This window comes from Odocoileus virginianus, chromosome X, assembly GCF_023699985.2.
Source record: "Odocoileus virginianus isolate 20LAN1187 ecotype Illinois chromosome X, Ovbor_1.2, whole genome shotgun sequence".
NCBI lineage: Eukaryota > Metazoa > Chordata > Mammalia > Artiodactyla > Cervidae > Odocoileus > Odocoileus virginianus.
In genome coordinates this window covers 51255113-51282248 of record NC_069708.1, presented here as the reverse complement: position 1 = coordinate 51282248, position 27136 = coordinate 51255113, and the positions used below count along the sequence as shown (strand labels likewise).

Genomic DNA, 27136 nt, shown 5'->3' with positions numbered 1-27136 from the left:
TCCCTTTCTTGTAGGAAAAGATACATACAGATGTACTTCATTTTATTGTGCTTCACTTTATCCTGCTGGGGTTTTTGATGTTATTTTTTATTTCTGTGAATTGAAGGTTTGTGGCAACCTTGTATAAGACAGTATGTTACCTCCATGTTTTTCCAACAGCATTTGCTCACTTTGTATCTCTGTGTTGTACCTTGGTAATTGGTTCACTTATTTCCCTGCACCACATTACAGTAATTCTTGCAATATTTCAAACTCTCCACCAGAAAAAATATTATGACTCACTGAAGGCTCAGATGGTGACTAGCATTTTTTAGCAATAAAGTGGTTTTTTTTTTACTTAAGGTATATACATTGCTTTTTAGACATAATGCTATTGCACACTTAATAGACTACAGTATAATTGTCCTTTGAAACATGCAGGAATTAGGGACACTAATTCCTGCACAGTAAAAAATTCATGTATAACTTTTGACTCCCCCAAACTTAACTACTAATAGCCTACTGTGGACTGGAAGCCTTGCTGATAACAGTTGATTAAGACATATATTCTACATTATATTTACACATATTTTAATGCATTCAAGACATAGTGAATTAAAATTTTTTTTTTATATTTCTAGGTTATGTGGTTTGTGAGTTTCTCAAATTATGGCAAATCTTAAAACATTTTTCCTACATATTTATTGAAAAAAATCTGTGTGTAAGTGGACTCACAATTCAAACTCATATTGTTCAAGGGTTGATTGCATATTGTGTAAACATAACTTAAACATAACATATGCACTGGGAAACGAAAAACTTTGTGTGATTCATTCTATTGCAATATTTGCTTTATTGCAGTGGTCTGGAACCAAACTAACAATATCCCTAAGTTATGACTGTAGTATACCAGAGTACGGGTGATTATGCACCCAAATGCTAATGCTTCTAATTGGTGGGATTATAAGTGACTGGTTTTATAAACTGAAAGTGATAAAATACTGCATATGGGCAGGGATTGGGTCACTCCCATTTACATGCACTCCTTGTTCTCACCATGAACATCAAAAATGATTGGTTCATAAGACAGTGGATTCTGTTCAAGACAAGAAATAGACCAGAGGTTCAGTGCTGCAGCTCATCAAAAGATATCAGATTTCTGAGCTGATGTTCAACAGATGTGATGTTTTTAGCAAAGTGGGTGTTAGTGTCTCTTGCCCACTTCTCCATCCAACCCCGTGTCTTGGGTATCTCCTCTCATTAAACTGAAAAACACTCTCAGAAAACAAGAGAATTCAGTTTATTTTTTAATTTATTTATTTTAATTGGAGGCTAATTACTTTGCAATATTGTAGTGGTTTTGCCATACATTGATATGAATCAACCATGGGTGTACATGTGTTCCCCATCCTGAACCCCCCTCCCAACCTCCCTCCCGATCCCATCCCTCTGGGTCATCCCAGTGCACCAGGCCTGAGCACCCTGTCTCATGCATCAAACCTGGACTGGCGATCTGTTTCACATATGATAATATACATGTTTCAATTCTATTCTCTCAAATCATCTCACCCTCACCTTCTCTCACAGAATCCAAAAGACTGTTCTATACATCTGTGTCTCTTTTGCTGTCTCGTATATAAGGCTATCGTTACCATCTTTCTTTCTAAATTCCATATATATATATATGCGTTAGTATACTGACTTACTTCACTCTGTATAACAGGCTCCAGTTTCATCCACCTCATTAGAACTGATTCAAATGTATTCTTTTTAATGGCTGAGTAATATTAAATCCCAATCCTTATTTACCAGGTTTTCATTTCCTCATCTTCGAGATAGGAATACTAGTCCACATGACCTCCTCTTCCAAGGTTCTCAAATTCTGTGACTCCAACTATGGAAAAAAAGCAAGTCATGACCACCTCACCTGGACAAAGAAGAATCTTTTCCATGTGACTATTCTGCTAAAGTGGACTTCCTTCATCCTTCAATCATTTTGTTTGCTTGAAGGGTACCCTTTTGTACTTTCAGTCCTTAGAAGACCACCAAGAATGGACCACCGCAGGAGTCTCAACATAATGACTATATATATTATTTTATTGCTAAGTAAGAAGTGAAATAAACTGTGAGAAGCTGCAAATGCTTGCCAATTTATGAAGATTATGGAACAATGAAGACATCCAGTATAAAAAGTTGCTTATCCCTTAAGGGAGGCAAGGACTACATGCACAAAGATCATCAATGGTGAGATTATTCCATCAGCCAGCTGATGGAAATGGAAAGTTTAAAAATGAAAGTAAAGGAACATTAGGATTCCCTGCTAACTCAGATGGTAAAGAAACCACCTGCAATGCGGGAGACCTGGGTTTGACCCCTGGGTTGAGATGATCCCCTGGAGGAGGGCATGGCAACCCACTCCAGTATTCTTGCCTGGAGAACCCCCATGGACAGAGAAGCCTGGTGGGCAGAGTCAGACACGACTGAACAACTAAGCACAGCACAGCAAGGGAACATTGGCTACTCCTGACCTATTAACCAGGGATTATGGATGAGAAGACATCAGAAGATAGCTAAAATCTCTACAAACACATATGATTACAAAAAAAAAGTTTAAAACCAAGACATTCAGGCAATGTTGAAATTTATGTTTGGGAGGAGATCCTCATCTTATGATGCTTGAATATACTCTTTCTCTTGCTGGATAGCTGGGAAAAAGACAAACACAAACAATCATTAAAAGAGTATATTCCTAAGATGAAGTTCAGTTTCTTCCAAGAGAGCTCTTTGCCACTCTTTGCCAAGTCACTGAAGGCTACCATATCTGCTTTAAATTTAGGATGCTAAGGCACTAACTGCAAATCCTCAGTTGGGTGTGTGTGTGTGTGTTAACCACCTGAACATCAGAATCTACATTAGCTGTGTCTTTTTATCCATTTCAGAGTGTGATTTATGCTGTTGCCATTTTTTTTCATAGAATGCTCTGAGACTGAGGAGCAAGTGAAGTATTTTCCTCAGATTTATCTATCACTATATAGTTAGGAAATTATACCCTTTCAGACAATTTTGATTAATTTAGAAACTATCAAATAACAGCAACATGACAAAAAGTGTCCCTCAGTTTTGTGAATATGCTTGGAGTTTCTCCATCAGGCTGTAAATCTCAAAGGCAAAACTGATCCCTCGAGTCTGGGAGCCCTGAGTGAATCAAATATCTAAACTTGTTCTCTGCCTCATTGTCAGGTACAGAAAGCCAAAACTGCAGAGCTTATATAGTTTTTCAGAAATGAGATCATGGAACTAAGTTGTTAGATGCAGAAAATTCCAAATAACCATGTGAGTGCCAAAACTAAGACTTTTTGAGTGCTAAGTATAATATTCCAAAATTGATTGCAATGTGGTTTTTAGTGACTTTCCAACAAGAAAATAGCTTTTTATTCCCCCATTACTTCTTGAGTTTATCATGTAAAAACCATTTATAAAAGCCAGGTACTTAGACAACTATTTGATATTTTTATTTGCTGCATTAAATTCAGTGGCTACTTAATTATTGCTTACTCTGTGGCAAAATTTACTAGGAGAGTTTATTTACTGAACCTGTGAATGCTCACCAATGCTTTTCTTCACTAGAGCCACCCCCCCCACATTGCCCCATGAGTTACTTTCCTTTGAGGGGAGAGTATTTTTTTCCTTCAGTATTAGTTTTCTTCAGTTTTGACTTGTCAAACTTCTCCACTTCAGACAAGTCTGGTTTATCACTCATCTTGGCTTGAAGAAAGATTGAAAAAAACTTTTTTTAACTTAACTGGCAAAACTATTATCATACAAATAGATCACAACCCCAAATTCTCAAGTTTAATATCAATATGGATTTTACCTTCTGATTTTCAACAAGAAAACAGCACACATCTTAGGAAAGTCATATTTTTATCAAAATGCTTTTGAATTGCACATTATTATCCTATTTCCAATAGTCAGTAAAAACCACTGAATCAGGATGCACTAGAAATCAAGATGCTCTAAAAGCCAGAGTTGATATGTCTGACTCTTTTAAAAATCACAAGCAAGATCAGTTGGAGATAGTGATAAAAGTACAAGAGCAAATAGAGATAGAAGAAAAAATGACTGGGCTTAACCAGCTAATGAATTTGTAACAGGAGATAGCACTATTTGAACACCTTCACTTTATATGGCATTTCTACTGAGGTTAGGGAGCAGCACACAATAAAGGGTGGCATAAGTTGTACTGCTTTTTTTTTTTAAGAGACATTACTTTGCCAACAAAGGTCTGTCTAGTTAAAGCTATGGTTTTTCCAGTAGTCATGTATGGATGTGAGAGTTGGACTATAAAGTAAGCTGAGGGCCAAAGAATTGATGCTTTTGAACTGTGGTGTTGGAGGAGACTGTTGAGAGTCCCTTGGACTGCAAGGAGATCCAACCAATCCATCCTAAAGGAAATCAGTCCTGAATATTCATTGGAAGGACTAATGCTAAAGCTGAAACTCCAATACTTTGGCCACCTGATGCAAAGAACTGACTCATTTGAAAAGACCCTGATGCTGGGAAAGATTGAAGGCAGGAGGAGAAGGGGACGACAGAGGATGAGATGGTTGGTTGGCATCACCAACTCAATAGGCATGAGTCTGAGTAAATTCCGAGAGTTGGTGATGGACAGGGAGGCCTGGCATGCTGCGGTCCATAGCGTCGCAGAGTCGGACATGACTGAGCGACTGAACTGAACTAAATTGTACTAGTTTCTTTCCATTTCATTTGCCCAAAGACAATAGATCAAGGTGCTGCAATAAGGGGAGGGGAGATTCAATCCCGTCATAACTAATGGCATGTCTCATAATAGCTTCTTGTGGGACTGGTTTGTAAATGCTTTAAGACAGCACGACTAATTATGATCAAACAAGGAACTTCAGCAGAATGGGATAAACCAAACAGAGTTTATTTTTATTTCACTATATTTTCTCCTCAGGAGGAGAGAGGAGGACATTAAGCTAGTAGGTGAGGTGTCGGGTGATTATTCTGAGTTTGTCCAGAGGAGACAATAGGAGACCTCCGAGCCCGGAAAGCAGAGCTCTCCTGCGCGTGTCTGGTCTCACCCGGTGGAGTACGGCATGTCTAGTGCCTAGACTAGAATGGAGAGGCCCCCAAACAGCCAGGCGTGCCAAATATGCCTTCTCTCCGTCGGGGTCACCCTAGGACCCTCCTTGATTGGCCGCCAATCTCCAGAGGGCAGAAAATAGGGATTTCAAATAATAACAGGACTGGGCAAATAAGCCACGTTATTATCAGCTCACATGTTATTTGCTCACATTTTAAAATAACTATTATCATTGTTGGGAGACCAGTCCAACCAAACAGTCACAGGAGCGGAGGGAGCAAAGGGCCAGCCCCAGAGTGCTCATTCCGAGTCCCAAACTCCTCGTCCCCTCAGCATCGGACCTACAGCCGCATCGGACAGCCGCTCTTGGGGCTCCTGCCTCCGGACCTGCCAGGGACCGACCCGGGAAGGATTCAAATCCCGCTCAGAATGCGGCGCTGCGAAGACAAAAGCGTGCACTCGCCAGGAGGCGCCGCTACAAATCGCGCGTCCCAACTTCCACCCTTCTAATTCCTGCAGGCCGGATTCACCAGCCCCGCGGCCACCACGCCCTCCTCTTCCCATAGCCCTCTTGCTCTGGAGGGGCCGCACATCCTCACCCGAAGACTTGAAGACCAGAGAAAGGTAGACTGCTGTACCGACACTGCTTCCCATTCTGGACGAGGTTAGCGTTCCGGTGAGGAGCTCATGCAGTTTTAAGTTTCGCGGCAGACCCCGCCCCCCCAATCCGCCCCAACCATCTCCGATTGGCCAAAGAATCCCAGACCCGCCTCCTCGCCCCTCCCACCGCTTTAGCCTTGCTGGCCTGAGTCCACTATCTCTCTTCTACTCAAGACCTCACCCCTACAAATGGGTGTTAATGTCATACCAGATTCGCTTCCCCAGTGAAAGTGAAAGTCACTCAGTCGTGACTGACTCTTTGTGGCCACATGGACACATGGAATTCTCTAGGCCAGAATACTGGAATGGGTAGCCTTTCCCTTCTCCAGGGGATCTTTCCAACCCAAGGATCAAACTCAGGTCTCCCACATTGCAGGCAGATACTTTACCAGCTGAGCCACAAGGAAACACCAAAAAGTGAAAGTGAAAACAGCTCGGTCGTGTCCGACTCTTATAGTCCATGGAATTCTCCAGGCCAGAATACTGGAGTGGGTAGCCATATCCCTTCTCCAGGGGGTCTTCCCAACCCAGGGATCGAACCCAGCTCTCCTGCATTGCGGGCGGATTCTTCACCAGCTGAGCCACAAGGGAAACCCAGGAATACTGGAGTGGGTGGCTTATCCCTTCTCCAGAGGTTCTTCCCGACCCAGGGATCTAATCGGGGTCTCCTGCACTGCAGGCGGAGTCTTTACCAACTGAGTTATCAGGGTTTAATAATGTCATACCAGATTTGCCTCCCCAGGCCCCATTCAAACTCACTCTGATTACTCCAGGGATTGATGGCTTGGCCTACCTCCCCTGCGTCTCCCACGATGTCCATCCTGAGGGTCCACTTCCCTTCCTCCTAAGTATGCTCACTCCTCCATGGTAATAAGGGCCTTTACAATAAGTAGATACATCTTACCCAGTTAGCTTTGTATCTGTCTGAAGCTCCGAGATCCAAGCTGATGGAGCCATAATTAGGTACTCCCTGCTTTTTATAGCCATAGGAGCTATACATTGTGACAACCAAACAGTGATTTGGAAGCAATGTTCAGTGTTGTCTGTTCTAATTCTGCGAGGTCATGGAGCAAGGATGTTCATGAAGAGGGTGGGTGGTTTGGGGTCATTCACTCTCTCAGCTGAGCATTTCTGTGACAGTGGTGGGCTCCTATGTAAGTTATATTTTCTGATTTTCAGCCACTGAACATGGTAACAGTCAGTTTAGGGTAATCAGAGAATCTGCTGAGGCTATTCATCTTGATTTTCTTCAATCCTGATCACTTTACTTGATCCACAGTAGTTGCTTAGATAAATACCCATCTTTAGGTTGAAGTAATAAGTCCAGAATAGAGTAGAATTTTTGGACAGCAGCACCACCCAGTGTCTATGTTGGGGAGAAAAGTGAGGATCTGGTAGTTACTTGGAAGATCTGGGTCTTCAAGGTGATTTTCTGTATATTCACCCAGAACCTTAGAGTGTTAAGATAAAATGGAGATAGGACTATATCTTCAGCTTGCACTCCATATTTTCTATATGGCTCTTGTATGGTGGTAGAGATCTACATAGGTCATCAATCACTCTCTCCTCAAGCATTTCTCAGGCCTCCTCCACATCTCTTCATTTATTTTTCTATGCTCTTGTAGCATGGGGTACAATTTTGAGAGTTTTGTATGCTTGTTGGGTGAACTTGTAAAACAGAAAAATAAGCTAATTCAACAAATGACATTCACTGAATACCTACAATGTCCCAGGCATTAAATATAATAAACACCAGTGTTTCTGCCACACTGATTTGGATGTTGTTGATATTTAGGTATATTTACTTTGTCTTTTTTTTAAAGAAATAAAAACATTACAGAAAAATTCAGGTTCTTCTTGACTTTCACCCCATTTCCACTCCCCTCTCATTTTCCCAGGGGTACTCCTATCATGAATGTGATATGTAGTTTCTAGCTAAGGTTTCTGTCATTACAGATTTATATGGTCTGTTTCCAGGAGCAACATGGACAATATTTTTGTCCAGTGCCCCAGGTGTAAGACTGAATTTCCACATCTCTTGGGTTGACAGGAAGCCCCAGACAGGCACCTCCCCACTCCTGCCCCAAACTTCAAAGTCTATCTTAAATCTATCCACCTCAAATCTTCAGAACTCCCCTCATGTCCACCCTTTCATGTTTCCATACAAATTGTAAAATGTTTCATGCTTATTCTGTGAAAAATGTCGTTGACAATTTAATTTTAAATCTGTAGGTTGCTTTGGTAGTATATTCATTTTTACAATATTTATTCTCAATTTTTTCACCATTGAGAATGATGTTTGCTATGGGTTTGTTGTATATGGCCTTTATTATGTTGAAATAGGTTCCCAAGAATGTTTTAAGAATAAGAAATATAACAGCATGTTCCAGCTGCTGGAAAGGTAACAGATTAAAATGAAATAAATATAATGAAATGTTTTTGGTTAAGATGTGTATGTGTGTGTGTGTGTGTGTCTGTGTGTGTGTGTTTATATACATTGGTTGGCACTGATACAAGTCTGGAAGATTCTATATCAAAATATTGGTGGTATTTATCAGTGTTAGGATATACTATGTGTGTGTGTGCCAGTCACTCAGTCATGTCTGATTCTTTGTGACCCCATGGACTGTAGTCCAACAGGCTTCTCTATCCATGGAATTCTCCAGGCAAGAATACTGGAGTAGGTAACCATCCCCTTCTCCAGGGTATCTTCCCAACCCAGGGATCAAATTCAGGTCTCCTGAATTGCAGGCAGATTCTTTACCATTTGAGGCACCAGGGAAGCCCCAGGTTATTCCATACTTTTCCTAATAATTTTTCTTATATTTACTACTTTTTCTACTATGAGCATATATAACTTAAGTAATAAAAAATAAGTTAAAGTATTGGGAAAATAAACATTCCCAGAAAGTTCAATAGAAAAAAAATTGTGGTAGAAAAGAAGTTGAATTATTTTCAGAACAAAGTACATTTCTAAAGCAACATATGAATTCAGTTAAGAGTATGATCATGAGAACTATCTCATTGTTCTTTGTTTCTTCCAATGGAAGGGCCAAAATCTGGGACCACCCTAAAACAAAAAAGATGCCTAAAAATAGAAAGCCTATCTCCCATAATCATTATTTTCAACAGCTATCATTTCTGTTCTTTAGATGTTTATTGAGTATCAAGAGTGCTGTTTCACATCATGCTTTTGTGTGGATTCAGATACAGTCTCCTCAATGAAAAGCAACATTATCTGTTATAGTAGTAGCAGTATCTTTACAGCATTTATTATGGATTTACCCAGTAAAATAGATTGTGACTCTCACAGGAGAATATGCAGTTAAGGGCATCTTGGAAGCTTGTTCTTCAAATCTGGAGGATAAGCCATCTACCCTCATTAAAGCCATTTCAGAATTGGAAATTGCTAAGCCAACCAATGGGCCTTTTTCACTGTCTTTTACTAACATAGTGGCCCATTTTAGAGTCCATGTGTGTAAGTCTGAGAAGTTGGAGCATTTCTAAGAATATGTGTTGTGTTTTCGTGCACACCAATGTTCATCGCAGCACTGTTTATAATTGCCAGGACATGGAAGCAACCTAGATGCCCATCAGCAGACGAATGGATAAGGAAGCTATGGTACATATACACAATGGAATTTTACTCAGCCATTAAAAAGAATTCATTTGAATCAGTTCTAATGAGATGGATGAAACTGGAGCCCATTATACAGAGTGAAGTAAGCCAGAAAGATAAAGACCAATACAATATACTAACGCATATATATGGAATTTAAAAAGATGGTAACAATAACCCTATATGCAAAACAGAAAAAGAGACACAGATGTATAGAACAGACTTTTGAACTCTGTGGGAGAAGGCAAGGGCGTGATGTTCTGAGTGAATAGCACTGAAACAAGTATACTATCAAGGGTGAAACAGATCACCAGCCCAGGTTGGATGCATGAGACAAGTGCTCAGGGCTGGTGCATTGGGAAGGCCCAGAGGGATGGGATGGGGAGGGAGGCGGGAGGGGGGATTGGAATGGGGAACACATATAAATCCATGGCTGATTCATGTCAGCGTATGGCAAAAACCACTACAATATTGTAAAGTAATGAGCCTCCAACTAATAAAAATAAATGAAGAAAAAAAAGAATTATTCCTTAAAAAAAAGAATATGTGTTGTGTTTTAAATATCCTCTAAGACATGCTTTATTTAAATTGAAATTTATTTTTGAATAGTTATAACTATGAGGTTTAAAATTTAAAAAGAACATGAAAAGTTCATACAAGTAAGTCTCCAAGTCTCTTTCACATCTTTGACTGTCTGTCAATAGGTCATCCTCCAAAAGAGATAAGCCACCAACAATGTATAAGAATGCCAGTTTTCCCACCTCTTCTCCATTCCAATTTGTTTCCAAACTCCTTGTTCTTTGCCAATATGATTGATGAGAAACAGTATATCATTGTAATTATAATTTGCACTTCTGTTATTGTCAGAGAGGTGAAACATTTTCTCATATATTTGAGAAACATTGTCTTTTGATGAACAATGTTCTACTATTTTTCTACTGGGTTGCTGGTCATTGGTCTTTTCTTTATGAATTCATAGAGGTTTGCTATATATTAAGGAGGTTAGTAAGGTACAGTTTCACGTATGAAAAGAAGACAGAAAAGGATAAAAACCTCTTATCAAATGTGTTCCCCCAAATGTTCATTGCAATGCATGTTAAGACATGCCAGATTTATTTCCAAAATATATTAAAACAAATTCTTTGCTTCCTTCCGCCACTGAAAATTAGAGACCATCTTCAGTGTGGCAGACTCTCGGCAAAGCCTTTAGTTTACAGACATCAAAGTAAAAAGTGAAGGTGTTAGTCACTCAGTCCTGTCGGACTCTGTGATTCTATGGATTGTAGCCCACCAGGCTCATCTGTCCATAGAATTATTCCAGCAAGAACACTGGAGTGGGTAGTCATTCCCTTCTGCAAGGAACCTTCCTGACTCAGGGATCGAATCCAGGTCTCCTGCATCACAGGCAGATTCTTTACCATCTGAGCCACCAGGGAAAGACAAAGACAAACCTAGAGACAGGTCTTGATCTACAAACAGTAGAAGGTACTATGGAATTCTCATGACTAAATGGCCCTTCGCTTGTTCCAACTTGAAAAGAATATATATATTCAGGGAGAATGAGTGATGCATTCAGTAGGCAGGACACAGTGGTGAGAGAAGAGGAGGAGTCAGGAGAGCAGTTCAAGGATCTGCCATGAGAAGCGCGCGGGTAGTGTCCCTTTTCCTTAAAGAGAGCAGTGTAAGAGGAGCCAGGACTGCTCCTACATGGTGCCTGACACCTGGCTGTGGGGTGAGAAACAGGGAGGATTATCTGAGCAGGTGCAGGTCCTGACAGGAAAAGATCCTCTTTCCTGGGCAACTGTGGGGACAGTGAGACGGTCAAGTGTGCCACCACTGAGACTGAGAAAACAGCAGTGTGGCAGAAAGAATGACTACACTGGGCAGACAAGTGGTTTGGCTCCTCAGGCCAGAGGTCTATCAGGGGCTGCCTTCCCTTAGAAGAGCGGCATATGGCTTGGCCTCCACAGGTGCGCCTTTCCACCTTCCCGCCCATGGCCCCGGAAACAATGAAAGCAGAACTGCAGAGGGCTGCCCAGAATCTCTGGGGTGGTCTGGCCTCAAATTGCTTCTCCTCTCCTCCTTTTCTGATATTTCCTCTACCCCACCTGACTTTTTATGCTTATAATATGGTTGGTGTAAGAAGGCCTTAAAAACATCTGAGAAAAGACAAGCAAAAGACAAAGGAGAAAAGGAAAGATATACCCATCTGAATGCAGAGTTCCAAGAAGCAAGGAGAGATAAGAAAGCCTTCTTAACAGAACAATGCAAAGAAATAGAGGGAAAAAAGAGAATGGGAAAGACGAGAGATCTCTTCAAGAAAATTAGAGATACCAATGGAACAGTTCATGCAAAAATGAGTGCAATAAAGGACAGAAATGGTATGGGCCTAACAGAAGCAAAAGACATTAAGAAGAGATGTCAAGAATACACAGAAGAACTGTACAGAAAAGGTGTTAATCACCTGGATAACCAGGATGGGATGATCACTCACCTACAGCCAGACATCCTGGAATGTGAAGTCAAGTGGGCCTCAGGAAACATAAGTACAAACAAAGCTAGTGAAGATGATGAAATTCCAGCTGAGCTATTTCAAATCTTAAAAGAACATGCTGTGAAAGTGGTGCACTCAATATGCCAGCAAATTTGGAAAACTCAGCAGTGGCCACAGGACTGGAAAAGGTCAGTTTTCATCCCAATCCCAGAGAAGGACAATGCCAAAGAATGTTCAAACTACCTCACAATTTCACTCATTTCACATGCTAGCAAGGTAATGCTCAAAATCCTTCAAGCTAGGCTTCAACAGTACGTGAACAAAGAACATCCAGATATTCAAGCTGGTTTAGAAAAGGCAGAGGAATCAGAGATCAAATTGCCAACATCCGTTGGAGCATCAAAAAAGCAAGGTAATTCCACAAAAACATCTACTTCTGCTGCATTGACTACACTGAAGTCTTTGACTGTGTGGATCACAACAAACTGAAAACTTCTTAAGGAAACGCCAATACTTTGGCCATCTGATGCGAAGATCTGACTCATTTGAAAAGACCGCGATTCTGCAAAAGATTGAGGGTGGGAGGAGAAGGGGACAACAGAGGATGAGATGGTTGGATGGCATCAGCGACGAAATGGACATGGGTTTGGGTGGACTTCGGGAGCTGGTGATGGACAGGGAGGCCTGGCTTGCTAAAGTTCATGGGGTCGCAAAGAGTCGGACACTACTGAGCGAATGAACTGAACTTTCATGGAAGGGCTTCTCTCAGGGTAGGGACGCATAGTTTCGGAATAGAGGAGAATTTACCTTCCTGTGTCAGTCTTGAGCCTATTGGTCCTGAGCTTCTTTCCCGACCTTTACCCAGACCCCTAACCCCACCCCTAGCTGCGGACCTCGGACTTCGGAGAGCAGAATGTGTAAAAACTACATTTTGGTGTCTGTCTGCTCATCAGGTCAGAGCTGATTCATTGACTCCATATCCCGAAAGCCGTACACATTTCAGTTCAGGGGAAAAGACTGTAGGTTTGCGGTACGGGAGCTCTCTAAGAGAAAGGAACTAATACCAGATCCTTTCGTTTAGTCGGCTTCTCACCGACCAGAGAGGCTTTCTCTATATCCAAACTCTGCCACCGCCCACTCCAGCAGCCTAAACAGCCAGGGTGGGCGGGACCGGGCTCGCCGGAAGAGGAAGTAGCGGCGCTATGCAAAGCGTGGTATCACTCCGCTTCCGTAAAGCCGGATCCCCTTCAACTCCCCTCTAGCCACTCTGGTTTTCGGTGTTGTTTTTTGCGATGAGGCGGGACAAAGTCTGCGGAGAAAACGGTGGCTGTTAAAGATTTACTAGGAGCGGGTCCCTGAGATGTCTTGGGGACAAGAAGAAGGAAATACCAAAAAGTGACAATCGTATGCCAATTGCGGTCCTTCATCTGATAAAGTAGGTGTCTCGTCCTGAGTCCCAGGTGCCGGGCAAGTCTCCAAACAGTCGGCGCCATTGTCTCATGTCCTTGAGCTCATCTGACTGTCTGTCCCTCTTTCGTAGGTGTCTGCACCCCCTCGAGGCAAGGAAATGAGAAAACTACTTCTCATCCAAGCGGAGCAGGTCAATGAAGAGGCGGGCACTGCTTGGGAGTGTGGATACGGGTGTCAGAGGTGAACGTGAGCGATGTGACTTGGTCCTGGGGTGCACGGGGTTGGTGAGAGGCAAAGAGGGACAGGGGTCGTTTGCGTGGCACACAATGATAAATGAATGATCCGTCTCTTTGCAAGCTTGACTTCCGGACACTGCACCCCGCCACCATGTTTGGGGAGAGAAAGGAGTGTAGTAGCGGCCTCTAGCGGAGGAATGGTGGATTACAGTAATAGGAGGAGGAGGGTCTCCTGCTGTTGGTGAGAGCTGTTGTCTGGAGAGCCCTGGGAGGGGGAGTGTGAAAAGAGGTTGTAAGTGTTTGATAATCAAGGCCCTGGGTTAGAAGAGAGTCTCCTGTCCTGATTACTAGGCTGAGTATTAATAACCAGGTCTCTCCCACTGTCTTTTCATTGGGTCATTGAGTGTGTATCATGCGTTTATTTGTGTAGGTCTGTTTCTACGTTTGTGGTACTCCATGTTTCTGTAAATGTGATCTGTGCGGGGTAGTGAACCTCAAAAGGAGGAGTAAGAAAAAGAAAATTTGCATAACCTCTGTAGAGAGGGCAGTGCTTCGGTGTGGTAGGTGGCTGGGACTAGAGCAGGTAGGGATCTAGGGGTAACACAGCATCTCCTTTCTGCCAGCTTTCTAAACCATCCTCCCTTTTCCTATAGTGTTGAAGAAAATGATAGGCTTTGGGGAGAAGGAAACATAAGAACATGAAAATAATACTTTTCATTGATTTCCAAAACAACTTCAATGGTTTGAGCATTCCCATCTTTCCTACCAGCAGCACAGTCTTGCCGCGATTTTTGAGTTGTCTCTGCAGGGGAATTGTCAGACTGAGAATGGAGCAGAGGAGCTTGGGGCTTGGGGGAGGAGAGATAGAAAGAGAAATTTTTGGCAGTCAGGTACTTGTATCTAGAAAGGATTAGTGTCCTAGGTGCTGATCTCTACCAAGGACTCAATCTCCACTGTCTTCTGTATCTGTATTTATATATTTATCTCTGCACTTATGAGTCTTTGTGTGTAGATCTGTCTTTTGGTTTGCATACCTCTCAGTTGTTGTGAAGACTTGTAAGTGGGAACGCAACTTGAAGCTTGGAAATAATGAGGAAGAGAAATAAGCCCTGTATCTGCTTAGATTGGTGTGAGGGTAGAGCGATTGAGATTATGGAATTATTTGTCTCTTCTGTTTTGCCAGTTTACTAACCTGTTTAGTCTTCTGCCAATTTAGGTGGAAGCCTTCATGAGGTTTAGGGGTACAGAAGGGTAATACCTGCTTTTGTTACTTTCCACTTCGTTTTCCTAGCCCAGTTCTGAAACAGGGAAATATTAGGGCAGTCTCTGAAGAGGAATATGATGGGAAACAGGGAGGAGGAATGGTACTGAATGAAGCAGGGCAATGGGGGAAAGGGACCAGAAGGAGGGAAACACTAGACAAACTACAAATGTAGGGACCAGGGATCAAGGTCAGTCTACCAAGAGATCAGTTTGCATATCCTCCTATTTATTTGTCCATAGATCTGCCTTTAGGTCTGCTGTGAGTCTTGTCATCCCTGGAAACAAGGAAAGGAGGAGGAAATTACTGCAGATCAGTGAAGGTTTGTGTGTGTGGAGACTTCCTCAGTAGACCTGTAGGATGAAGTAGTGGAGATCTGCTTGGGTGCAGCAGAGGTAAAGAGTCAGCCTAGGGATTCTTCAGCCTCTCTCACTCCCATCCAACTTTTCCACTCTCCATACTCCCGTTTTGTGTCTGGAAAAAAGATTGCTTTTACCTGCAATAGTAGGGGGCATGAAATGGAGGAAGAGTTTGCTAATTATCTGCCTTCTACACTTAGAACTGAATTTCCATACTTTTCTGTTTCCATGTTGTGCTTATCAACACGGAAAAAAGTTAGAAAAAGACTCAAAGCCCCATTTCCTTCCTCCACTCCTAGGTCCAACTTCAGTGGCTGATCTGGTGGCCTTGGAGTGGCTGAAGACCACCACCCTCCACAGGGCTGTGCTCAGGCACACAGCCATCCTTCCCTTCCCTGAGTGAGCTTCCTCTGCATGTTGTTTATATCACTGAGAGCCTGTAGTTTGAAAGGGGGCTGAGTGACAACTGGACTTTGTATGAAAACACCAACCTGGGAGACACCTTCTGTCAAGGCTGAGACAGGGGTGGGGATATATAACTTGGCCTTGCCTGTAACTTGGATCGTGACTGACTTCCGTGCTGAGGCAAGGGCAGAGGAGGGGCTGGGGTTGGCCTGAAAGCTGGCATCTGTGGCCCTGCCAACACTAAAGCCAAGGCTAAGATCCACGCCAAGGCAGTGGCTGAGGCAGAACTGAAAACAGGACTGGTGACCCAGGCCAAGGCTGGGGATGGAGTAGTGGCCAGGACACAGTGACCTATGCTGAGGCCATGGCTATGACAAGGCAAGTAAGCAAGATGGAATCTAAGACTAAGACTAGAGTCATGGCTGAGACCAAGGCAACCCCCCTGACAGAACCTAGTGTAGAGTCCCAAACCAAGTCAAAGGCCATGTCTATGTCCAGGCTCAGTGCTGTGACCAATTATAAAGTGAAGGCTGGTGCTGGAAGTGAAGACAACATTGGTTCCAAAGACATCATTGGTTCCAGGTCCCAGAGAAGGAGCGAGGCCAACATCAAGTTGAAGGTTGGGGACAGAGCTGGTACTGTAATTCAGTTCGGTGATGAGGATGAGGAAAATGTCTGTTCTTGGTTTTGGACTGGAGAAGAGCCTAGTGTAGGATCCTGGTTCTGGCCTAAAGAAGACAACCCATTTCAAGTGTATAAGCCTCCAGCTAAGATCCAGGAAAAGCCTAAGCCTACACCCAAACCTGAACTTACTATAAAGCAAAAAGCAAAAGCATGGTCAAGGGCCAGGTTTTCTGTCCTAGTTCCGGTAGATGGAGGGGAGCAATCCTTACCTCCAGGAGGGAATTGGACTCTGGTTGATACCTTGATTGAAACTCCTCTAGGGATTCGACCTCTGACCAAAATCCCACCCTATGATGGGCCTTACTTTCAGACCTTAGCTGAGCTCAAAAAGCAGGTTAAGTATAGGGAAAAGTATAGGCCCAATCCAAAAACCTGTCGCTGCAAATCACATGTTTTTAGTTTAGAGCCTAAAGAGTTTGATAAACTTGTTGCCCTACTTAAGTTAACTAGGGATCCTTTCATTCATGAAATAGCTACAATGATAATGGGTGTCAGTCCTGCTTATCCATTTACCCAAGATATAATTCATGATGTAGGTATTACTGTTATGATTGAAAACTTGGTCAATAATCCCAATATTAAAGAACACCCTAGAACTTTGAATATGGTGGATGACAACTCTGAGTTTTCTGGAGAACCACAAATAGGAGAGTTGTACATAAATCAAATTTGTAAGGACATAATCTTTTATCCTTTGAACTCCCCTATGCAACTGTCTGGACTAAAATTATTAGTGCAGCTGAGTGTAAAGTTTGAGTACCACCATATAATTGTCAATTACATTCCAGATTTCCTCACTTTGTTAAACAAGGGAAGTGTCAAAACCAAGTTTTATGTTTTAAAAGTGTGTTTGCACTTGTCTAAAAATCAAGCCAATACAAGAGAACTAATCAGTGCCAAAGTATTGTCATCATTGGTTGTGCCCTTTAACAAAAATGAGTCAAAGGCCAATATTCTTAATGTCATTGAAATATTTGAGAATATAAATTTCCAATTTAAAAAGAAGGTGAAGCTATTTAGCAAGGAAGAGTTCACAAAATATGAACTTATTTCCATATTTCAGGGAGCAAAAGAGTTTGGTCAGAAACTGCAAGACTTAGCAGGACACAGTGATCCTGAGGTGAGAGATAAAGTTATAAGATTAATACTCAAACTCTGAATAGCTGTATGTTCTCACAAAACCTTTAGCAGTTTTTTTGGTGTTGTAATATGAAACCAATGCAACTTATAAGTTAAGTATTTATGCTGTCTGTGCTGATTGAAGGAGCTAATTTTATGGATACCAAATGATCTTGAGAGCTTTAATGTTTGTTGGTTTTCATTGTGCCATATAAGTTCAGATATTTTTAGTATTTTTGCAATATGACCTGATAATGAACCTATTCATCCTGAGTAAGTTATACTTCTGTGCTTTATATTAACATAAGTGTATTCATTTAATACTTTAATTACATGTGAATAAAGTTGCATGCTAAAACTGGTGAAAACCTTGTCCTAGTTCTTCAGTTGAAGTCTAGTCAGAGGGATAAAGCACCAATAACAGGATTATAAAGAGCACTGTCTGTGTCTGTAGCGGGGTACAAACAACAAGTTTATGTTGACAAATCCTTTAGTTTCAACATGTTCAAGAAGGAGAATCACTTTGTACACAAGAAGACAGGACTGTGCTACTAGCTGACATCTGGGCAGATCTGGGAAAAGGGGTAAAGACGTAGACTTTAGGAGTAAAGAAACACAGATGCTTTCATTCCAGTCTGAGTCTCAGAACTTGTGCTTAGCCTTTCACATATGATGTCTCATCAGGAAGATTTTTAACCTTCAAGAAAATTCCTGGTTCTCATCCCCAACTAGCAAAGCCATGGTAGTGTGGTTCTAAAAGGACCCAGTCTCATTGTGTCCTCAACATCCAGGTGCCCATCTTTGGGGTACTGTTTACTGCTTCATGTGAGGCTCCCTCCCCCTGTATTCCTGGGTCTCAGAGGAGTGCCTTTCTAAGGTCTAACCACAGAAATTGCTTCATGGATAATCTCATTTGCCCCATCTTTATGACTGTTTGCTCTCATATTTGCTTTTATTTGCTGACCAATGCTTCGGACTTGGTGATTTACACCTATGCTTGATGACAGTGCCTTGTTTGTGCTCATCCCTTTTGATCAGAGCTCAGTTCTTTGAGACAGCCACAGGGTACCAAAGTCCTTTAGGAGTGTGTGGTTAGGAAGAAATTAATTCCCCTAATCCCACTATTTTATTTATTTGTACAGTTTACAGAGCTGAAGCCATGTTGTCTATACTACCTCAGCTCCTCCTGTTTATACCTAACAGAACCTAGGTTCTGGTTAAGAGTTTGTGGCATAGAATGCCAGAGTTTAGACTGGGATCTGGGGTCCCCTTTGCCTCTCCTACCTTCTGTCTCCTTTGCTGTTATCATCCTCTTTCCTTAACTGCCAGCATTGGAAAATTGAATATTGGAAAATGCAGTGTACAAATACTGGTCTTTCTATTGAACTCTCTCTCCTTACTTTTTATGTCTTTGAGGAGAAGGCCTAAACTGAAAAATCTCTACAAGATGTCATGTGCCCCTAGTTTTAGCAATTATCTTTAATTTCTATTAAGGTCAAATCTGAATCTATCTTCTGTATATCTAGGAGTTGAAATGAAGGACAGCCACACATGTGCATTAAGGGTGAAAAAATGCAGACCGGCTTTTTGCAACATACAGTTGCAACTTAGATGATATTTGAAGTTCTTTATAACTTGTTTTTAATCCACAGAACTCCCATAGCCTGGAATTCCATCTGTGGTTGCTGCCTTCAGAATTGGGGTCTTCACAGAACTGTTGGACCAGACCCTTTGGAAGTGTTCTGTGTCTCAAATGCCCTATGGAGCACACACTTAAAACAGTTGATAGCTGTAGAATTTTCCATCAGCTAAAGAGAAGGGTGAGTGTAGGGTGTGTAGGTGTATCAAAGCAAGAAGCTGATGGTTTCTTCTTGGGTGGTAATTATGGAAGGCAGAGTCAGTTTCCAAATTGTTCCTGGGATGTACTTGAAGTCGAAACCCCATTGCTCGTCTCTTGTTTCATCTCCTTTCCTGGAAAAATAATTCAACCAAACCCATGTAGTATCAGGGCTGATCCAGATATTACTTATCTCAGTATGTTGCTGGCTTTGGGTAAAACCAGTGTAGATTTCTCTTCTTCCCTGTCATTAAGTAAAACAAGAACTCTTCCTACAATACAACTCGATCATTAGCATCTACTGACCCTTAATTTTAAAAGAGGAAGTTTCAGAGGAAATCCATCTACATATCACCAGATTCCCTAGCAAGGCTTTCAAGGCACAATATCCTTCAGTATCTTTCCACTGTCTGCATTATATGCTACTACGTGACCTGCATTCAACCTACAGGGGACTTCAGGTTCTCTGAAACACCTTAGGTGAGAAATCCTGGTCCACAACTAACAGTTCATCCCTCAGTGAACCAGTGACCAAGCACAAAAATCTTTAAGCGAAGAGGCACACTCCCATCCTTCAGTTTTCATAACAGATGATTTCTTCTGAGTCAAAACCAGTCTGATATGAAAAACAAAAACTTCTGTGGCTGTCATCCCTTGGTATATAAATCTCAAGTGGATAAAAAACCAAAGGAAATGACTCAAAGGTTGTACCTTTTCCACTTGAGATTCCTGTTAATGTGATTTTTCTGGTATACCAAGAATAGTGGTAGGAACTTTTATGATTTACATAAATCCATTAATGTCATTATATATGTAGTAAAGTTTTGAAATATAATATTAAAATTTCCAAAGATAGCCTAGATGAACAACACAGTTAATTCCTTCTCTCTCTTCATTCTGCAAGAAACATGGCTCCATTGAACAGAAAAAATTATTTTCTTTTCGGGGACTGTTGTGGCCACCCCTCAGAAATGAAATACATTATCACTCCAGATTTTGTTCAGATGCCGATATTGATAATGTCACACATATATACACACCAAGACAGTGTAAAAAGTTTTTAATGAGGCTTTCTGGGCAGAGCAGGGTAGCTCCCAGACAGGTCTGAAAATAGCTTAAGAGAATAGGACAAGAAGATGACCTTTGGGTTTTATGGTAGCTAGGAGATGGGTTCAGAGTGAGGGTTCCTGCAGGTGGTTTGAACTTCTGCCAGTGCCTAAGGAGGGAGCACCTTGGCTTTCTGATCAGCTTGCCCAAATGTGGGGCAGAGGGGGAAGATATCAACTTATTCATATGTGGAGCAGAGGAGAGGGAGGGGTGAGGCTTGAAACCTATCAAGTAGTCAAAGTTTAAAAAATGAAGTCAGCCTCTTTATTATAGGGACTGTAACGTTTCAGCTTTTTTTTTTTTTTTTACCAGTCATAACTTAAAGCATATAGATAAGTTTCTATTGTGATTGAAGCAAAAAAACATTTTTGGTTAATCAAACTTCCCTGAAATAGTTTTGTTCTGGCATCTTTGTCCCCAGAGTTCAATCTACCAGAATATCCTAAGAGTTACAATGATTTAATAAACCAGTGACATGGATATCTTGAGTAACTCAAGTGTTGACTCCACTACATCAGTAACAGGATTTGATGAATAATATAATGATTAAGAAGTATTTTCCTTAAACACTTCTCAGAGCAAAACCATGAAACTTACTCAGTTTGGCTTTAAAATTAGCAACATGCTTCAAAGGATGCCATCGATAAAAAGACAACTCATAGGATAGAAAATATTTGCAAATCATATATATGATATGGAACTGGTATCCAGAATATATAATGAACTCTTGCCACTCAATAAAGACAAATAAAAAGCAATTAAAATAGCAAAGGATATGATTAGACATGTTTTCAAAGAAGATATGTAAATGTCCAATAAACAGATGAAAATATGCCCAATATCTTTAGAGAACTGCAAATCAAAACCATAGTGATACCATTTCACACCCACTGGATAGCGATAATTCATTAAAAAATGGATAATAGTGTTGGCAAGGCTGTAAAAATTTGGAACCCTTGAACCTGTGGTGGAAATGTAAAAAGTTGCAGCCAACATACAAAATAATTTGGTAGTTTCTCTAGGGTGTGTGTTAGTCGCTCAGGCATGTCTGACTGTTTGGGACACTATGGACTGTAGCCCACCAGGCTCCTCTGCCCATGTCCAGTATTCTCCAGGCAAGAATACTAGAGTGGATTGCAATTCCCTTCTCCAGGGAATCTTCCCGACCCAAGGATCGAACCTGGGTCTCCTGCATTTCAGGCAGATTCTTTACTGCCTAAGCTACCAGGGAAGCCCAGTGTACCATGTCTTAATTACGTAACACCCAAGTTTGAATTGATATCAGCTTAGTTTCAAGAGTAAAAGTCTCTCTTTACCGCTCAATTTCCCTCTTTATGTTATTGTCACAAATTAGATCTCTATACATCATGTCCATTAGTACAGAGTTTTAGTTATAGTTTGTGCATTTGGCTTTTAAAATACAGTATAAATTTACCCATGTTGTGACAAATGGCATGATTTAATTCTTTTTTTTAAATTAATTTATTTTTTACTGAAGGATAATTGCTTTACAGAATTTTGCTGTTTTCTGTCAATTTCATTCTTTTTTAAGGCTGAGTAATCTGTGTGTGTGTGTGTGTGTGTGTGTGTGTGTGTGTGTATCTTCTTTTTCCATTCATCTGTTGATGGACATCCAGGTTGTTTCCACATTTTGGCTAATGTAAATAATGCCACAGTGAATATAGGGTGCATATACCTTTTAAAGTTAGTGTTTTTGTGTTCTTCAGTTAAATACTCAGAAGTGAGGTTGCTTGATGGTATGCCAATTCTATTTTTGATTTTTTGAGCAACTGTTTTCCATAGTGGCTGTACCAGTTTACATTCCCACCAGCAGGTGCATAAGGGTTCCCTTTTTTCCACATCCTTGCCAACATGTTACTTCTTGTCTTTTTGATAATAGCCATTCTAACAGGTATGAGGTAATATCATGATGTGGTTTAAATTTGCATTTCCCTGATAACTAGTGATGTTGAGCATCTTTTCATGTGTCTATTGGCCTTCTGTATGTCCTTTAGAGGAATGTCCATTCAGGTTCTGTGCCCATTTTTTTTTAATCTGACTGTTCATTTTTCTTTTCATATTGAATTATGTGATTTTTTAATAATTTTGATATGAACCCCTTATCAGATATATCATTTACAATTATTTTCTCCCATTCCATATCTTGTTCTTTCATTTTGCTGATGGTTTGCTAGGTGAAATAAGTCAGAGAAAGACAAGTACCATATGAGCTCACTTATATATGGAATCTAAAAAACGAAACAAACAAAATGGAAACAGAGGGAGTTCTCTGCTGCCCTAGTGATTAGGATTCTGGGCTTTCACTGCTATCAGTTCAGTCACTCAGCCATGTCCGACTCTCTGCGACCCCATGAACCGCAGCACGCCAGGCCTCCCTGTCCATCACCAACTCCCGAAGTCCACCCAAACCCATATCCATCAAGTCGATGATGCCATCCAGCCATCTCATCCTCTGTCGTCCCCTTCTCGACCTGCCCTCAATCTTTCCCAGCATCAGGGTCTTTGCTAATGAGTCATCTCTTTGCATCAGGTGGCCAAAGTATTGGCGTTTCAGCTTCAACATCAGTCCTTCCAATGAACACCCAGGACTGATCTCCTTTAGGATGGACTGGTTGGATCTCCTTGCAGTCCAAGGGACTCTCAAAAGTCTTCTCCAACACCACAGTTCCAAAGCATCAATTCTTTGGTGCTCAGCTTTCTTTATAGTCCAGCTCTCACATCCATACATGATCACTGGAAAAACCATAGCCTTGACTAGACAGACCTTTGTTGACAAAGTAATGTCTCTGCTTTTTAATATGCTGTCTAGGTTGGTCATAACTTTCCTTCCAAGGAGTAAGTGTCTTTTAATTTCATGGCTGCAGTCACCATCTGCAGTGATTTTGGAGCCCAGAAAAATAAAGTCTGACACTGTTTCCACTGTTTCCCCATCTATCTGCCATGAAGTGATGGGGCCGGATGCCATGATCTTAGTTTTCTGAATGTTGAGCTTTAAGCCAACTTTTTCACTCTCCTCTTTCACTTTCATCAAGAGGCTCTTTATTCTTCACTTTATGCCATAAGGGTGGTGTCATCTGCATATCTGAGGTTGTTGATATTTCTCTTGGCAATCTTGATTCCAGCTTGTGCTTCCTCCAGCCCAGCGTTTCTCATGATGTACTCTGCATATAAGTTAAATAAGCAGGGTGACAATATATAGCCTTGATGTACTCCTTTTCCTATTTGGAACCAGTCTGTTGTTCTATGTCCAGTTCTAACTGTTGCTTCCAGACCTGCATACAGGTTTCTCAAGAGGCAGGTCAGGTGGTCTGGTATGCCCATCTCTTTCAGAATTTTCCACAGTTTATTGTGATCCACGCAGTCAAAGGCTTTGGCATAGTCAATAAAGCAGAAATAGACATTTTTCTGAAACTCTTGCTTTTTCAATGATCCAGCAGATGTTGGCAATTTGATCTCTGGTTCCTCTGCCTTTTCTAAAACCAGCTTGAACCTCTGGAAGTTCACAGTTCACGTATTGCTGAAGCTTGGCTTGGAGAATTTTAAGCATTACTTTACTAGTGTGTGAAATGAGTGCGATTGTGCGGTAGTTTGAGCATTCTTTGGCATTGCCTTTCTGTGGGATTGGAATGAAAACTGACCTTTTCCAGTCCTGTGGCCAATGTTGAGTTTTCCATATTTGCTATGGCCCAGGTTAAATTCCTGGTAGGGAACTGAGATCCCATAATCTGTGCAGACAAAAAAAAAAAAAAAAACCAAAAAAACAAAAACTAGAAAATGTGAACAGACTTACAGATACAGAGAGCAAACTTATGGTTGCCAGAGGGAAGGAAGGTGGGGGGTATTATGGTGCAGTAGGTGAACAAATCATACAATATTTATTATTTGTGTCTGGCTGCTTCATATATTTTCAAAGTTTATCCTTGTAGCATGTATCAAAATTTTATTTCTTTTTACAACTGAATAATAGTTCATTGCTGGTATATATCACATTTTGTTTATCCATTCATCTGTGGATGGACATTTTGGTTGTTTCCAATTTTTGGCTGTTGTGAATAATGCTAAGAATATTGGTGGCACAAATATCTGATTCAGTCTTTGCTTTCAGTTATTGGTTAAAAACTGGAAGTCGAATTGATATATCATATGCTAATTCTATGTTTAATTTTTTTGAAGAATTGACATACTGTTTTCCACAGTGGCTACATCATTTTTCATTCTCATCAGCAATGCACATGGGTATCAGTTTCTCCACATCCTTGCCAGCATTTGTTATTTTTCTGTATAATACCCATCTTATTGTGTATGAAGTGGTATCTTGTGGTTTTGCTTTGTGGTATCTTGTGGTTTTGCTTTGTATTTCCCTAATGACCACTGATGTTGTGCATCTTTTCATGTCCTTATTGGCTATTTGCATATCTTCTTTGGAAAAAATGTCTATTTGAGGCCTTTGCCCTTATTGAGGGCTTCCCTCATAACACAGTTGGTAAAGAATCCGCCTGCAATGCAGGAGACCCCGGTTTGATTCCTGGGTTGGGAAGATCTGCTGGAGAAGGGATAGGCTACCCACTTCAGTATTCTTGGGCTTCCCTTGTGGCTCAGCTGGTAAAGAATCCACCTGCAATGCGGGAGACCTGGGTTTGGTCCCTGGGTTGGGAAGATCCCCTGGAGAAGGGAAAGGCTACCCACTCTAGTATTCTGGCTTGGAGAATTCCATGGACTGTATAGTCCATGGGGTTGCAAAGAGTTGGAAACAACTGAGCAACTTTCACTTTCACTTCACTTTGCCCTTAAAAATAAACCCTTAAAAGGGATGTTTGGTCTTTTTTGTTATTGTTGTTGAGTTTTAGAAGTCTTTTAAATATTCTTGATATTAACCCCTTATTGTATATATGATTTGCAAGTATTTTATCCCATTCTATGGCTTGCCTTTTCACTGTCTTGAAAGGATCTTTTGATACACCTAAGTTTTTAATTTTGACAAAGTCCAGTTTATTTTTTCTTATGTTTTGGTGTTCTATCCAAGAAATCATTGCCAAATTCAGTGCCATTAAGTTCTTCCCTATATTTTCTTCTAAGAGTTTCAACGTTTTAGCTCTTGAGTTGGTCATTGATCCATTTTGAAATAATTTTAGTATGTGGTATGGGGCTTCCCTGGTGGCTCAGCTGTTGAAGAATCTTCCTGCACTGTGGGAGACCTGGGTTTGATCCCTGGCTCAGGAAGATCCCCTGGAGAGGGGAATGGCTACCCACTCCAGTATTCTTGCCTGGAGAATTCCATGGACATGGGAGCCTGGTGGACTACAGCCCATGGGGTTGCAAAGAGTCACGACTGAGTGACTAACACTTTCACTCTCACATGTGGTATGAGGTAAAGCTCCAAATCCATTCTTTTGCATGTGGATATCCAGTTTTCCCAACACCATTTCTTGAAAAGAATGTTAATTCCCCATTGAATGGTCTTGGTACCCTTGTCAAAAATCATTTGGCCACATATATGCAAGGGATTGTTTCTTGGCTCTTTATTCTGTTTCACTGGTTTCTGTGTCTGTCTTTATGCCAGTGCCATACTGTTGAGATTGCTGCAGTTACTATAGTAAGCTTTGTGTGGTATTGTGATTTATAAGGAATATAATTGGTCATTCAGATGACCAAGATATATTTCTCATATATATTTGGTCTCCATCCACTGTCCCTGGCTCACAGCTCCTGAAACCCTTGAAATTTCCTGAATAAGAGCAATGAGAACACCTTTTGTGATAATGTTTGGTCTCTTATCCTCAGTTCCTGAAATCCACTTTAGAGCCATTATGGTGAAATGCGTGTTTTGTTATTCATTTGTTGTTCAGTTGCTAAGTTGTGTCTGACTCTTTGGGACACCATGGACTGCAGGACACCAGGCTTCCCTCCCTTTTTCCACCACAACTGGGTTTATGTTAATGAGATGACTTTTGGAAAGCACCAGAGATACTGACCCATTGCTAGAGGAACCAACCCTGTGATTAGAAGTTGTAATATTCAGTCCAAACCTCTCCTATTACTTCCTGGGAAGGGAGAGAATGTAGAATTTGAATCAACCACCAGGAGCCAATGACTTAATCAATCATGCCTATGTAATGAAGCCTCAATAAACACCCTAAAAGGATGGGATTTGGAGAGCTTCAGACTTGGAGAACACAATGGAGATTCTGGGAGAGTAGAGCACTAGGAGAGAGCATGGAAACTCTGCACCCATTCCCCATACCTTGTCCTATGTAATCCAACTGACTGTTTCTGAATTACATCCTTTGATAATAAACTAGTAATCTGGTAGATAAAGTGTTTCTCTGAATTCTGTAGGTCACTCTAGAAAATTAATTAAAACCAAGGAGGAGGCCATAGGAACCTCTGATTTATAGCCAGTGGTCATAAATACAGGTAACAACCTTGGCTTGAGATTGACATTTGAAGTGAAGGCTGTCTTGTGGGACTTGGTCTCTAACCTGTGTAATCTGATGCTATCTCTGGGTAGATAGTATCATTATTAAGTTTACTTGTAGGACACCTTGCTGACATTTGAGAATTACTTGTTGATATAGGAAACCACCTGCCCCTCCCACCTTCTGACACATACACATTGGAAATGGGTTCAGAACCACTTTAGTTAGTATCAGAGAAGTGGGATTTGTTAGAAACTCCTGGCTCACTTAAACATGTAGTTTGGGAAAAGAAAGGATGAAAAGGTGGGGGATGAGGAACCTTTGATTCATGATCATACATGGTATGGAGCAACAGCTGTGCTACAATCTGATACAAAGGGGTAAAAGTTACCAATGGAATTTAGGGATGGATCTGTAAATGA

General features: G+C 41.2%; 3 protein-coding genes across 3 annotated transcripts in view; 2 read left to right on the top strand and 1 right to left on the bottom strand.

Annotated features, from left to right (window-relative positions):
• Window positions 1–2646: 2646 nt before the first annotated feature.
• Window positions 2647–3739, bottom strand: TMSB15A (thymosin beta 15A). The gene is given in 3 exon segments (XM_020876583.1): window positions 2647–2684; window positions 3639–3666; window positions 3668–3739. Coding segments are annotated over 3 exon segments (138 nt in total).
• Window positions 3740–13055: 9316 nt separating this feature from the next.
• Window positions 13056–27136, top strand: part of GPRASP1 (G protein-coupled receptor associated sorting protein 1) — a 39610-nt gene continuing 25529 nt past the window's right edge. The window contains 2 exon segments of the mRNA XM_070461758.1: window positions 13056–13294; window positions 13400–13509. The gene's annotated coding sequence lies outside the window, so the exon portion shown is untranslated.
• ARMCX5 (armadillo repeat containing X-linked 5) lies at window positions 15710–19714 on the top strand (the record flags this gene model as incomplete). The annotated part of the gene is given in 2 exon segments (XM_070461760.1): window positions 15710–15869; window positions 15872–19714. Coding segments are annotated over 2 exon segments (1662 nt in total), but the record flags the coding sequence as incomplete, so codon positions are not given.